We start from the raw sequence: 16,413 nt of genomic DNA on the forward strand, positions 1-16,413 counted from the left end.
CACCACTTTCAATACCCTTTTCGTCTTTACAACTTCTGTTGGAAAAAAAAAAGAAAGAAAGAAATTAAATATATGAAATAAAAATAGGTAGTTTAACTGGGATTAGACCTACAAGCACACAAATGTTCTTTCCATGAATTCTGATTCAAAAAATCAAGCTTCGGTTATATATTTATAGATGGTACAATCTATAGATGGTACAATCTATAAATATTAACTCAATAGTGAACGTATTGAGGGATGGTTTATCGGGGAGGACACCAGGATCTGCGATAGAGAACTGACACGAACAGCGCTTTTGGGCTCGACTGTAGCAACCTCGCGAGGATTTAAAGGCCCGGATATTATCCCTGGGTACATACGGGCACATAAATGCCCGGGACAACCCACGCTACCGACTAGATGGGGAGCGAAAACGCTTTTCGTACCCCCCTTACGGACACAAACACGCAAACGATAGAAGTAGAAGGAAAACGCAAACTTACCTGTTATTTTTGTCTGCATTTTCTCTCTGGAAACGCCCACTTCTTTCGTAGCATTGCATCTTTCTGGATATATCGTAAGCGAGGCCGATGGCTTCGTGCATGCACTGGTGCTATCTGACTTCACGCGCTGGCACGCGTTTGCTGTGTTGACACACTCCGAGTGCTGTGAACAGAACGGCAAGCGACTGAGGGCGTAAGTCCTGTGCACCATTTCACTTCTGTTTACTGGAGCCCATTCGTACCTCCCTTCCAGGGGCGTTTCCCCTTCGAAATCGAAGTTCCATCGTTTCCGACTCTGCAGCGAGATCTGGGCCATTTCCTGCCGCACGAACCTCCGAGTCGATTCGCGATCAATGGGCTCGTCGGCAAATAACCTCCGCCTTATCGACGGGCTGTCGACAGGCCCAAATCGTGGCTGCAGCCGTGTCCCATCCGACATCATCACTCGGAGAACTACATGTCCAGTACTCATCTCTACCGTCGACACACTAAAAACGCGGACGCAGTGATAACAAACTCCGTAAAGTTTACAGAATGTAGACCTAGAGTTCCGCAGTCAGTGCTCAAAAACCAGTCCCGATCACGGAGCTCAGCTTCTAGTTATTTATAGCCACCAATCGCTGCTGCGTTTCGCGTGCCGCAGGTCATGGGGCGAGCAGGCAGCCAACCAACTGATAAAGGCCTGCTCGTCCATTGGTCGAGGAGCGAACCCGGCCACTCTCACTGGCTTTGGTGACGCGTCTTTGGAAATGCTGCAATCAACGTGCTGTATGTCTGGCTTTAACTGTACTAGACAGTGGCCGTTGGTCCGATGAAATTTTGGAAATGGTACAGAATGGTCTCCGATGCATCAGTGGAAAGAGTCTGTAGGCTTTAGTCGCAATGATTTTAAGAGAATAAAAGTACCAACAAAAATCCAACTCCCGTGAACACCACATAAATGGCGATTTTGGAGGGGCCTTACGTATCGCCAAACCACTACGGAATTTCCCTCCCACTGAAATATTTCTTCCCTAACATGTACCTAACTCAATCATGAACCTCATTTCACATGTCCTCTATGCTTTCGTGTTAAATATTCGCGTATTTTTCGATTCTTTGTCCACAATAAGTCGGACGATGAGACTACAGAGACAGATTGATGCACTTCATTACACCCATTTTTTCTCTTCCCTCTATCTTTGTTTCATTTACTATTTTGTGGGTGTTTATCTTCGGGTTAGGTGCTATAACTGTTGCTTTAGAACACTGTCTGTAACTGCAACGCTTTTGCAAACCGTAACTGAGAAATTCATCCCCAAAGAGAGGGCACATTTCCGCGCGTGCTTCGCCTGTTCCACATAACAGATTCTGATATTTAAGTTATTTTCGAATAAAGAGTGAAGTTAGTAAGAAATGAAACTTAAAAAGGTACTAAAGTTAGATGAAATACAGAAATAAATGTTAAATTCAACGCAAAACTGATCGGACATGATTACTGAAGATTTCCAGCAAAAGGCCAATGATAATCAGTTTGTTCCTTTTGTAATCAACTCCAAAACGTTGTAAAGATTTGATAATTAATCGATCCTTTTTAAACTCTGGTGTTAAGGATCGAGAAAGATCTTAGTTTTGTAAGGCTATTCATACCTTCAAATCATTGTGGGTATTTAGACAACAGCTCTGGTTTCGAATTCCTTAGAAAATCTTCACCATTCTAATTATGACTTTCCAATTATATACTTTCATAATTTTCTGCCAGACGAACATTTTTGCTTAATTCGGGAAATTTACAAATAAACTGGTAATGATTACTTTTCGTATTTGCTGCTAGGTGGCGCTAGTTGAAAAGAGTGCTCAGAAATAAGCTTAGATAGCATTGTAATGGCGAATAGATGTGGTTTCAGTCCCGTTGGAAATGGTAATCATAATCCTTCTCATCTTTTATTATCACTGATTATTCCTCACTTTCTTTCCACCCGTTTTATTCTCTGTAATCTCTCATTCCTCACCTGTTCTTAATTTCTAAATTTTTAACCGAAATTTATCTAATCTTTCAGATTTGATTAACTGGAAATTTATTCGATTTTTGTATCTTATATTTTCTAACTATTAAAAAAATTATTCGTGCCTCTCACGAACAAATATATACATAAATGTAATTGACAAAAAAACTTTTTAAATGTTGTAAGAAATTAAAACTTAAATTAAATGAATAGACAGAATATTAAAATGCATCGAGACACCACTTATTGATATACATATGTGTTATATATCTTGGAATATGTAACTTTTATACAATTTTAACTTGTTTTCTACACGTACATTGATACGTATTTTGTAGTATACTTTAAAAATATTAAAAATAATACATTAAAAATAAATAATCCAAAGAAATTTTCAGTTTAAACTAACTAAATATTGGTTTTTATTCTAATTATATATTAAGTAGTTAAATATGTCCTCTTTTTAATTTTTATTAGCATGGATTCATCTGTACAGACTGTATAATAGCGTGGGTAATACACAGTACAATATAGTACCATATTGTATAGATATATTAGTCTTTAAACATTTGGTTCTAATGTGAAATATAAATGATATTTGTTTTTCCATCATTCTACATAACAAACGAACAGTCAATCTGAAAAATCACAGCGTGCATACAAAAGAATTTCTTCAAAAGAGACGAAACGTAATATAAAAAGGCTTCGCGATGCTTCTCCATCGAATAAACTTAATTTCGAGTTAATTCATGATCAGTTTAGTATCAATTCACTTATTCCAGATTAAGACATAACTGGGGCACAGTAAAATTATGGTAGAAATGGTGGGGCAAATATTAATATGCGCTAATTGCAAAAAATGGCCCAACATGGCCCATGTTATAATGCTAAACAAATGAAAATTAAGAAAGTCTGAAATGATTTTCAAAAGTAAGACTAGGACCAAAGTGATTGAACAGTGGAAGGTGATAATCGTGTGTTAATCTGTTTTTATTGGGAATTTTGCTAAAGCTGTTCCACTCGTAAATCAAATATAACGTTTGGTTTCATTGTTTCTTGCAGAATGTTTCAGGAAGGGTCTCTTAAGGTCCAAAGTGTATCTTCGTAGACAACTTTGTTTGTTACATCAGCCATCACCAGTCTGGTAAGTGTTTATTTACCTAACTTTAGCTGTTTTGTAAAAGACTGGTGTGTATATATATATCCTAAGTGCTGTTCTACGTTATGGTGGCACTGAATCTTTAAATGTAGGTTTAGCAAATTTATCGCTAGTTTAATTAGGCTTTTTATATTACACCATTCATATGTTTGGTATTTTTACTGTCAGAAGAATTCTTGCTTTTAAAACTAAGAATTAAGCTTGCATTAGAGAAGTATTTTCAATGTTGATCTATGCATCATCGTGAACATTATGAAGTTACGAATACTTCTGTTAAATTTGTACTTCATTAGACGTGAGCGTCTATTAATAGTAGAATTAAAACAGCTTTTACCTTTAGTGAAGTACGTGTAAAGAAACTTAACTGATGTACACCGAGTATCATTAATAAGAATGCTGACACCTAATAAATATAATTAATGTAACCTCCCAAAAAGCGAAAAGGTATAAGCTTATCATGGTAATATTTTAGCTTAATATTAAAGGCATATTGCTAAATACGTTGCTGTTTCTCGCATTCTCTGTATCTTATGAACGCTGACCGTGTGGTTGTTCAGGAGTACAAGCAGAAAATTTATTTATTTATATTCAGTCCTCATACATTTCCCTTCCAAGAATATCTGACACCCTTCTATTTGAATTGTTTGTCTTTCTGAAATCAAATATATACACCAAAATCCAAGCATTGTTTTAATGAGATTTGAAATTGTTTTCGTGCTAAATTTATACTGGAATATTTCGATGGTGATCCTCAAAATATAAGTGCCTTCTGTTCATTCCAGCTAGATTTGAACATGTATCTCTCAACTAAGAATGCATAAAAAGGTAAACGTCTCTGATGGCCTGGCTATGCCTTAACCTTGAAATAAAGTTTAAACTCGATAGGCGAATTACTATCAGTTATCACAGAAATTAAAACAAACTATATACCAATTGATATGTTTGAACTGTAAAGCATTTAACTATAAGTTTATCTGATAACTGACGTTTTGCTAGTTAGGTCAGGCTGTGAAATCTTTATGCTTAATAAAATATTAATGAGTTTTTTTTTTGTTAAGGATTTTATTTCTGATATTTTCAGAGATGGACTGATTTTAAATCAGGTTGTTAGCCATTTTATTTCGGGCTAATTATTATGCCTTTCTCCACATTTATTAAATAAAAATGGATGGATGTTCAATTTTTTAGATATTGAATTTTTGTCAGACAATATATATATATTATTATTATTATTATTTTTAATTCAGTTTTATTATTAATATAGTAAAATATTTATATTTACTTGTTTACATACGGTAAACATAAATGTATTGTATAATATATATATATATTATTTTATTTATTATTATTATTTTTTTTCAATTCCAGTCGGATGAAAGTAGGTCAATTATTTTCTTCCCCCCACCCCCTTTTTATAAACTAGATCTGACTTAAAAATACAGTATTTTGGGTATGGAAAAGTATTAACATAATTCTTGCTAGTTTTCAGAGTATCTATTATGGCTCTAAATGTTAGTACAAAAATTTTATTTGTGGGATTATGGTCCCAGGTGTTCCTAACTATAAAGTAACATCTGTAAGATACTTCAATTTAGTCCTAGTGCCACCTGGTGACAGTTTTTAATGAAAGAGTGCATGTATTTGCTATTATAGCATTTCGTTATCTGTTCTGTTATACTAGTCATAGTTGTAAACTTTGTATTTTCAGAACTTAAATTCTAAACAAGGTCTATCCACAGTCAAACCCCAGTGATAAGGAGATGGACAGTGACTCTTTCAGGTTTGCTTGAGTATATAATTTACACATAAAATTCTATTTATGGCCCAATATCGATAGCAAGCTCTTGTATTAATGTAAATAATTATTCTGTATATCTAGTATTTCGATTATTTTGTTTTATTAACTCTACTACTACAGTAATATAAATATTTTTTAAATATTACTTGTATTGACTTCACATTATACATTTTCACCAATGCCATGTCTCCAACATACAAGTCAAAATCCATCGTATGTTTAAATTTACAAAAATTTCGAATCTAAATTGAATGCAACAATTATTGTGTTGTGCTTTTTATATAAAATGCTTCAGAGAGGATCGTACAAGTACAGTCATTGCCAAAAGCGAAGACAAATGTATTGGGTTATTTATTTCTAAATTTTCTGGTGATTCAAAACATGAAGGGTTATTGACACCTGTATTATTCTCAATGGGTTGAGGGATGTGAAATCAGAAAACACTTGGTTAAATATGGATTTGAATTTCTATTTAAAAAAAAAAAAAGGTGGTTGCGAGATTTGAGAACAGTATTCCATCGAAGGATGGATATGAGACCTGTACTGAGTTAAGCCTCTGAAGAAAAAGCAGAACCTAGTTTACTGGATGCAGTGGAATCGATGTTTGTGATATCTTCGTGTAATTTTGGGTTAAAATATTTAATGACGTAATTTTTGGCCTATGCATTTTTTTCTTTTTTCTTGCTCCATATCAAAGACACGACTGAGTTTTAAGGATTAGTTATACTACTGGACAATGGCCTAATGATGAAATTGGCATTTAAGAAAGTGGTGGCGGCCACGCGAGATTCCAAATTGTGCAAAACAAGGTAAAAAAACCTAGTATTTTTAGCACTTAGGGCCAAATATCAAAAATGTGAATTTGATTTTAATTAATTTTTATTAAATAGTGCTTTAATAAAATTAATCACTGTTATAATATAATGCCATGTTTCTAATTCTAATTTAATATTGTTAATTCCTTATTGTATAAGTTAATTTCTTATTTAAAATTTAATTGGATTATCAATATTCGTATTGGCCTACTGCATCTGCCAAAAGCGTCATTAATGTGTGAAAATTTCGCTTTCATTAACTTCGGATATTCACACAGAAACTAATAAACTTCAGTCGGATTCCCTCCAATATCTAATTATCAAGTTCTCTAGCTTATATATTTGAAGTCAAAGCCTTTCCGGCTATGAGAATCAGTTTGCCAGTCCCTCCAGACGTGTTGCCCATCTTTGGACCTTTTTAAAAAAAAAAAACTGGTCTTTTTTCACGTTTTATTTATGTCTGTACATTGTATTCTAAGTACGATCTCATAATTGCCTCATACAAGGGAATTATAATTCCTATTTCTAAAACCAATTGGTTCTTAAATTATCAAAAGATATCATGGGCCTCTTTGCCACCTGTCTGTACCACACGAAGAGTGGTACAGACGGGTGGATTTCTGTCTGGATCTATGATCCAATCTCCAAATCCCTTTCTTCCTATTCGACCCCTTCAAGTGTATAAGTTATTTTCTAAGTATAAAGCCTAGAACTTGCAGCGTTTAAACTTAGCTACTACTTATGAACATCTCTGAAGTCCATCCAAGCCGATCTACAGGAGAGCTCTATGGCGCCGTTCATGTTCATTAATCTCCTGTCCTTATGTCAATACAATATAACACAATCAGAACCAGAAGTAGGTCCAGCATCGATCCCTGTGAGTCCTCACTTCTAATTCTATCCATTCAATCGGATGGATAGAATTAGTGACCGGAGGGAATCCGAGTAGTGTGTATACGGGAGGATTGTCCAGGTTGTCATGGAGCTGGTTACATTCTTGCCATGTGTACGCCATATCCAAGAATGTTATTACTACACAAAGCATGTATCCCCCCCCACCTTTTCTTACTAAGGAATACATAATGAATTGTCAAAGATAATAGAAAAATTTTTATCTGTGGAAAGATCTAAACCTCTCAAAAACACTTCCTCGTTCAACTGAGACGTGTGGTCTCAGTTCCAATCTCAATGAAGTCCATTTCCACTTACAGTCTGCCAAGCCCCATGTATTCTTTTTGACAGAGTCCCAATTATCAGTTGATTCAATGACTGTCCATCTCAGGTGTCCAAATTATTCGCTGTATGATTCTTTTCGCTTAAAATTGTCCGCTCTGATATTCCCTGTTAGATACTCAGTAATTTGGAATCTCCTCTTTTCGATTTTCTCTGGCTTAAAATCTCTCTACCATATTGTCAAATTCATCTGTTGCCTCTATCATTCTCCCAACTCAACTAATCACTAGCAACTCTTTGACTTCCACTCTTTGAAACTTGACTTTATTAAGTCTAACGTTCTTTTTCTCACAAACAACCCTTCTAAGTACACGGTCGAGGTGAGGGGTTCTCTAGGCACCTCACACCACAACTTGATGATCTCTTCTCCAATGGAGCTCGTGGATATTCTCAACCTCGTGTTGCTTGGCATTACAAGAATGCGAAATGGGATGACCTGCGAGACTTTTCTTATTTTCCTTGGTTAGCTTACTGTTTCAAATATTCTGATGTCAACATTTGCTCAGATGGTGTCAGTGAAATTATTCTTATAAGGATGAAATCCTTTATTTCACAACCTTAAAATCTCGTCCTTTATCTAAACCTTGGTTTTCCAATAAATGTGGTAAGGCTGTTCGAGATAAGAATGTTGCATATCGCAAATGGCTTGTATCCAAATCTCCAGATTCATTTTCTGCCTACACCAAAGCTCGCAATAATTGTAAACCAGTTTTTAACCAGTCCAAACTAGAAGTCGAACAGGCTAAGAACAGAAAACTTGCTTCTTGTCCAAATGGTAGTCGAGCATTCTTGTCTCTTGTCAAAACTATTGGCTGCAACTTTTGCCCAACTCTATTTCCACCTCTGTCTAACCAGATTGCCACTTCAGCCAAAGATAAAGCTGACCTGCTAGCATTCTACTTTTCTTCTAACTCGTGTATTGATGATCTTAGTAAACCACCTCCTACCATTCCCAATACACTCCATTCAAAGTCTCCCGCGGTCTTCCGTCAAAAGGATGTCAGAAGGATTTTAAACAATCTTGATGCTAAGAAAGCTCCACGTCCTGATGGCATTTCTCCACTTTTTCTCAAAACCTGTGCTGCCAAGCTTACTGATGTTCTGTCTCCTTTTTTTCACTTTCTTATTCCAAAGGTGCCTTCCCTTCCGCTTGGATATTTGTTCATATCTAGCCAGTTCCTAAAAGAAGAATGACAAATCCCTCCCGTCCAATTATCGTCCCACTGCACTTACTTCTATTCTTTCTAATGAATAGAGAAATCAATTAACCGCCAACTGTTAAACTATCTAGAAACCTTCCATCTGATCAACGATCACCGGTATGGATTCCATCAGTGTTGATCCACTGGTGATATCCCATCTTATGTTACCCATCTGTGGACAAATTAAATGGAAAAGTCTGGTGAAACTCAAGCAGTTGCTCTAGATATTTCCAAGGCGTTTAATCGTGTTTGGCATAAAGGTCTTCTCTCTTATGTTTTGCCAACTTTTTTTTTTTTTTTTTGTACAGCAGGCCCTCGTTATAACGCGGTTCGCTCTACGCCGATTCGCTATAACGCTGTTTTTATATTATAACAGCGTTAGAGTGAGATAAAGGTTACTATATCTCACTCTAACGCTGTCACAACTCACTATAGCGCTCTTTTACCAGGATAAAGATTGAATTTTTGGAATGTTTAACGAAAACGTTTCATCTGATGTAGTCGATAGCTTGAAAATGAATAGCAAAGTTTCCCCGCTAATTTAATTGCACTATGGTGACTTGTTACGTAGTTCACTCTGTAGAAATCGGAAATCCGTCCTACCATGGAATATATTATTCTCACATCTGCCCAAAGAGGTGCCCAAAACCTCTCTCAGGATGAGAACCCCAAACAGCTCCATTCAAATTCAAAAGAGTGCAGTTAAGTTAATGAATGACTCCTCTCTAACAGAGTCTCTCCACTCGCTGTCTCATGCACGTTCTGTTTCTGCTGAAATCCTTTTCTATAGATACTTCCATGGGCACTGTTCTTCTGAATTGGCTTTATAATTCGAGCCGTCTCTTCTAAACCAGTCCGAACGCGTGCCACAACCACTCAACATCCTTTTACTGTCCAACTTCATACTCACAGAACCAACTTTTCTTCTTCATTTATTTTCAACTTCCGTTTTCTGGAACAACCTTCCTTCATAAGTATTTCCTGAAAATTACAATCAACAAAAATTCAAATCTAATGTCAAGTATCTTTTTTCAACTTCTGAACCTTCAACTCATGCGTGGCATAAAGGTCTAATATCTCGTGCTTGGGGTTCTCGTTAAAAAAACAACCATTAATTACAATCTTTTCCCTCCGTCGTGTAGCCATTCCATAATCTATCTAACAATGATCCCAGTATGTACTAGCAATCTCTTGTGTAAAACAAAGGCAAAAACCATACTCAATACTAAAGGTTCTAATGCCTTTCGAATTTGGAGTTTCATTAAATTAAAAAAAAAAAAAAAAAAAAAACGAAAATAAACTTTTGCTAAAGTCCAAATAAATAATATCAAAGATCCGGCATCTAACTCATCCGTGATAGTCATAATGCGTTCATCAGATCAGTTAAACAAGATTTCACCTTTACAAAACCACGCTGAGTTCCCTTGAGAATACTATTTCCTCCAATGAACCCTGTTTTTCAATCTTCATCATTGCCTCCTTGATTTTTTCCCTGCATCCTTGGCACTTTTCCAATCTTCTCTAACGAAGCCCTCATAATTAACCATAATGGATTTCTGCATTCTCTCGCTGCTTCCTTTAAAATAACTGGGTACATGCAAAACCTACCCCAGGCCCCCTAAACTTTTCGTAGTAAACAATCGCGTGAAATTTCCACGTTGCTGATTCCCTGGTGCTCAAGTTCACTTGAATAGTTTTACCTCATCGTGAAGAGTCTCACATAGAGCCTAATGCGAGGTACCCGTTCAGTTTATCAACAACATCACCTGAGTTATCTAAAAATTTCCTGCATCCGTTAAGCCAAGGTCCGATCTGATTCGCCCTTTTCTCCTTTGTATTCCCATACATAAAGGGGTACCCCCGTGAGTTTATCATTCCGCACTACATACAAACCGGCCTGTGGACACACAATTGTATGGACATAAACACACAATATTGCAATATGGCCTAAGTCTTTCATGCACCTAAACACCAACACATACGTTATTCCTTTTCTTTGTTCTCCTGACGAGCGAGTTCTAATTATTAGCCATTGCTAGCCAGCCCTCGCGGATGGCATAGGATACATGATGATTAAAAGCTTAATGATGTCCTGGAATGCTACTTTCTTGCCCCCTCCTTTAGGAGATTCTTGGCAGTGGATATAATTACCGTCCTCCCGCACAGCAGATGGAAAATGACCTGGTTTAAATCTTGTTAGTGACGCGAGGAATTTAAGTTTTTTTTTCCCCCTATTACTTGCCTGAGCCAGTCTCAGGTGAGGTTAGGATGGATTTTTTACCCGGAAACTCGGGTTTTTCGTTTGGCAAACGGGCAAATTGACCACAGAACACACAATGTACTGTTGCCCCACAGCCTTAGGTTCTTTCGCGCTTAACACACATACACGCTAGTCTAAACATTTCTGTAGCAATATTAGACCCTTGCTTCTACCTTAAAACACTGAGAACTCACTCACCATCCACCTTAGGACATCGTGATCACTCTCGCTATAGGTTTCTTTCAGGAATATGGGGGATAATCAGATCCTAGAACTTTCCATAACACGATACAATAACACTCTTGCAGTTAATTTAAAAACTTCGACTGCTATGGTAAATTTTTCCCCCAATTGTTCCAATCAATAAGGGGAATGATTGAAATTCTTCATAATCAATCTATAATCATTTAATAATAATAATTATTAAATGATTATAGAAAGCGTGTAGCTTTAGAGTAATCTATTAGTGGAGGGAAGCAAACATAAAAATAACCCAAAATTTTTTTGTAAACATACATTAAAAAAAGGTTTCCTTCTAGTGATATTTATTCGAGCTAATGGGAGAAGAGAGCGGAGCAATTAGGTCACTACAAATGTGCAACTAAATAACTACATTGTTGTCTTCCACCGAAAGACAACTGCCTCCATAACGTTCATCACCTCGTGCACGTGCTTCACGGTGTAATACATGACCACGCCGGGCATCATTTGATGTTCCATTGTAATGTCAGCTGATGAAGGGATCCGATATAGTTTGTAAATATTTTAGTCGTTCTTTCGGATGCGACAATATTCCTCATGTATTATGTATGTATGTATTTATTTATTTATTTATTATTATGTAACCCGAAGCAAAAGACCTTTTCCTAAGTGAGCTATGTAAACGCAGGTCGATAATTGCATAGTGATATTTATTCCACCTTAGGATTGCCGAGTGGTGGGGAGTGGGGTAGCCAATGGGAGAAGAGGGACGCAGGCCACGTGGTAAAAGTGGACGGGGTAATTACGCGACTACAAATTCACAGGTAAATAATTACATAGGTCATTTCCTGATTAGATATCAATCAGTACGTTTCGACGGGTGTGTCTTTTACATAGAAAATATTTGATTTACTCCGTCATGCCTCTACATTTTATGTAGAAAAGCATGCACGGGGGTTGGCGAGAAAAGCTCCCTATTTAATATTAAATTATTAATAATTATGCACATTGTTGACGATCAGTCACCACACCAACCTAAGTTTAGGAATAACGTATGGGTTGCTGTGATTTGCTAGAGAAAGAGTTTTGTAGGCCAGTTGCGGGGTAGTATTTTCCCATTCCAATCAGTATTACACTGCCCTCATGGGTAACACAGTCGGTACAATCACCGTCTTCCCCACACCAGGTGGAAAAGACCTCTGTTCGAATCCCGTCGATGACGAGAGCAATTTTTATGGGTATTTTTCACAACGTGGTTGAGTTAGTTGGTCTCAGACGTAGATAGCAAGGCCGCACCCCGACAGAAACTGGGGTTTTTCGTCCAGCAAAACAGACAAATCGACCATACGCAATTAACACACACATGACACAGCACGGCAGATGAATTTAATTATATGGGTGGCCTAAAAATAATAGTTTAGGTTTTATAGGATCTGAATCGAGTACAGTAGCGTCGAAATAATGAGTGTGCCCCAAACGTTCAGCAAAAGGCATAACTAATCATGCAGAATATTTGTATAGCCAGCCTGATTCCTCCTCTTTTACATTTCAAGCAGGGGACCCATTTCATAATACCTAAAACATCCCTAAACCTTCACTGACCCACCACCTGCTTGTACGACACCTTGCACCCAGTCTGGATGGAATGTCTCATTGCTTCTCATATGAACTCAGTGCTTGGCATTGTAGTATAAACAAAATTTGGATTCTTCAGAACGTATCACAACTTTTCAATCATCAACAGTCCAGTTTTTATACCTTTTGGCCCATATTTAATGGGCTTTTTGTGTGCAGTTAAACACTGGTCTTTTTTGAGAGACTATTCCATGGTATGGAATTCTCTTCACAGCGTTCTCTCAGAGGTCAGCTGACGAGGTCCTTGGTTAACTGTTTGTAGCAGTTCTGGTCTTGTTTGAAATCGTTTTTCGTTTAGTGGAGGCGTTATTCGTCGCTGATCACGATCACTTAACACAATTGTGCCGTTGTTTCTCGCTGATTTAGACTAACACCATTCCTTAAAAACTCTTATCACTTTTCTTTTTGAAACGCCAGCAATTTCCTTAACAGGATGTCCTTCAGACTCGCCAAATGCTATCACTCCTGTTTGCCACACACTAATGTATTTTCGGTTGTCGATTTTTCGAGGTAGAAACCCTGTCTTCCTCGCTCTAAGCTGGTATACTTGTAAATAGAGAAAACAGATTAACTCGATACTCTGTAATGCTTTAAGCAAAAAGACAGAAGACAAAATAACACTCGTGTTCAATCTGATACGTGTCCCATTGGTATCAGAAGTGCCAATATTTTTCGACTGGTGCGTGTATATATAAGCACTTTTAACTACATTAAATATTTACAGCTTTTTGGCCCATATTGGACGGGTTCCAAACATTTCATTAATTACTCTAATTAGAATAATAACGTGAGTAATTAACTAATAAATAAAATTTAATTAATGCAATTATAATAATCAACATTTACCATATTTAAGACATATTTTAACATATTTTTAGGCACTGCGTCGGTAGTTTGAACTCGGTACCAAAAAGTCATGAAAATCGGCCACCCCCGCGCCAAGGCGTGGTTGTGCTCACTAATTAATGCAAATGAGCTTATACTTACAGTATAAATGACAGAATGTATGGATACAGCAATGCTTAACAACCCAAGTTGGACACGTTTTTGTGTTTTCAATGCAATCCATGTATTAGGGCACTCATCGAAGTGTTGGTTTTAATGATTCTGATTTTAGAACTACAGTACACGAACAGAGCATTCCCCCCCCCCAACAAGATACACCTGCGCTGCTGGGGATGTTTTCTGGAGGGTGTCTAAGATTGCGTTCTATTGTTTGACAGGGCCGAAGGCGTCACGAGGAGGCTGTACAGGCGAGACAAAGGAGGGGGAAAAAAAGAGGAAAAAGAAAAAAGATATTGTCTGTTGTGCCCTTCGGCTCGTAAGCCAGTCATCAAAGAGACGGGACCAAGCACCAGTTAAGCGTCATTTGCTGTGCCATATGGCGCGTGCCAGCGAGTGTGGGTAAGCTAGACTCCCAGCGTGACCTCTAGCATTCTACCCCGCCCCCTATGCTTTCTCTCTGTACAAGATTTCTGCTTTGATGGAAAGGTCTTGTGCCTTGTGCACGCGTGCCTGCAGTGATCAGTGCTAGAGGTAGGCGCCTCCCCGTCCGTGGAAGGTTAGGTTGTTACTTTGTAGAGGTAGTGGTCGTCTCCTAGGCGACACGGAAATAGATCATTCGTAGATGAACCCACAACATTCTCCTCTTTCATCTATATAAGATGTGGTCCACGTTCATTTCTACTTGGAAGTTCACAGCACCTCTTCAATGACACCCAAATACCTTGCCATGGTGATAACCACCATTTTCATCTTTGTTCAAAAGTGCTTGGAATGTGTGTCCGTTAATTTTCTAAAAGGTGTTACACCTTTGGCATTACATGTCAGCAAGATACTCTTGGTTTGTGGTTCCTCAATAATTAATATGATTAAAATCAGTACGCATAGTCGCTTTCTTACGTGTATTTGAATGTTCTACAATCCTGTTTCTCCTACAGAAAGGAGGAAATTCTTGAGATGGACCTAGCGGGTATACACGCAGCATTTGACCTTTGGCCGAGCTGTGAATATTCCACAATAAAATGGTTCCGTCGATCACTGTCCGGAGAAAAAGCTTCGGTGGACGAAATTCCTGACAAGGTTTTTCTTCGGTTTTGAGATTTATTGAGGCATCAAGTTTACAACGCTCTTTTAGCTAAAAGGTCCCTCTGGAAGGAAGTCCGATTGTAAGACAAGCTCCTTCCACCGAGTGGTGGGAACTCGCACTGAACGACACACCACGTTGTTCAAAGGAACTCGGGTCATAAAGTGAAAACTTTTGTATTCGCTTATGCCGTGACGTCGTAAATTAGACTTAGGAAAGTCCCTCCCGTTCAGAGATTTGCAAAAAGTCTCTGGAGGATCTGGAAATAGCAATCGAAAATAGACTCCAGGAAAACATCCGGATATCATTATTACAGAGGCGAAAATACAGTGGAGCAAAATATTATTATAATGTTCGAGTTTAATAATGCATGCGCGGGCGAATGTACATATACAATAATCGACAAAATATCTTTACACCAGTTGTAGCTACCGTGTAATATATATTCAAGTGCGAGAAAATTGCCACGAGTTGCCTCGGTCTTGTGCAACAAGTAAACAGCTCAACTTCCCATGGACAAGTTTGTCGGTTACTTAAGGAAAAGCATATTCAAGTCTGTTTTAATGCTCGTGCTTTACCCAGAAGGTCGTTTCAGAAATGTTGCCTTCATCGGTTAGGTTGCTTGGTTGGTTTTTTAGAATTTCTGCCAAGGTAACCAACGTCATGAGGCGACGGCATCGAATCTTTAATTTTCGTTATTTTTTTACAGACTATTTGTTTGTTTTAGTGGGATGAAAAATCCTAATCTTTCGAAGGAAAAAACCCATGCGGCCCTGAGACCAATTAAACTCAGTCGTGGCAGCAGGATGGTGATCGTAACTCCTGTGTTAGCCACGAATTGTTGTTGTAGTAGGGTTTTAGGAGCATTAGCAACTAAGGCCATATTGCTCCGCGTATACTGTCTGTAAACTGCGGGTGTTTTGTGGAATTTTCTGTATGTATGCTGGACGAAAAACTCGAATTTCCGGGGTAAAAAACTATGCTACCCTCGCATGAGACCGACTAACTCAGCTACGTTGTGAAAAAGGCCCATAAAAATTTCTTATGTCATCGACGGGGCTCTAACTCAGGTCTTTTCTACCAACTGTGCCCCTTTCATCGGTGGCTAGCTAGGCAATCTGAAGCTCCTTAGCTCTTGAATCCTGAATTTTAATCGACAAATGTCTTTAGTATGTGGGTTTCCCTCCCCACCCCATCCTTCTTTCCAGTCGCGATTCCGATAACCAAATTCCTGCCTCGGTTATCATTATTTTTAAAGCCAAGAATACTGATAGATTTGGTCATTAATGGATGACTCTTATACATTTAGGTTTTTTAGGTATTTTCGAAACACAACAGGAGAAGTAACATTATACTATTTCCTGTGTTCCAAGAATAAACCGCCATCTACATGCAGGGAGCCCTCGCTTAACGTTACCTCACTTAAAATACATTTTTAAAAGCATTAAAAGAGACTAGACGATAACACTATGTATTATACTTGGTCACGAAACCGAACGTTCCCAAGTGACAAAATTTCCATGTTTTTGAAAACAAGTTTCACGCAAACAGAAT

At 37.7% G+C, this 16,413-nt stretch overlaps 1 protein-coding gene across 1 annotated transcript in view; it reads right to left on the bottom strand.

Annotated features, from left to right (window-relative positions):
- dap (cyclin-dependent kinase inhibitor dacapo) overlaps window positions 1-1,033 on the bottom strand; it is a 28,251-nt gene extending 27,218 nt beyond the window's left edge. Inside the window, exon 1 of the mRNA XM_090375064.1 lies at window positions 486-1,033. Within this exon, the coding sequence (XP_090231190.1) occupies window positions 486-957 (472 nt within the window). The 5' untranslated portion in view covers window positions 958-1,033. The remainder of the gene's footprint in view (window positions 1-485) is intronic.
- Between the last annotated feature and the right edge of the window lie 15,380 nt (window positions 1,034-16,413).

Source organism: Mastigoproctus giganteus, chromosome 6, assembly GCF_048544385.1.
Source record: "Mastigoproctus giganteus isolate SK-2022 chromosome 6, ASM4854438v1, whole genome shotgun sequence".
Taxonomy (NCBI): domain Eukaryota; kingdom Metazoa; phylum Arthropoda; class Arachnida; order Uropygi; family Thelyphonidae; genus Mastigoproctus; species Mastigoproctus giganteus.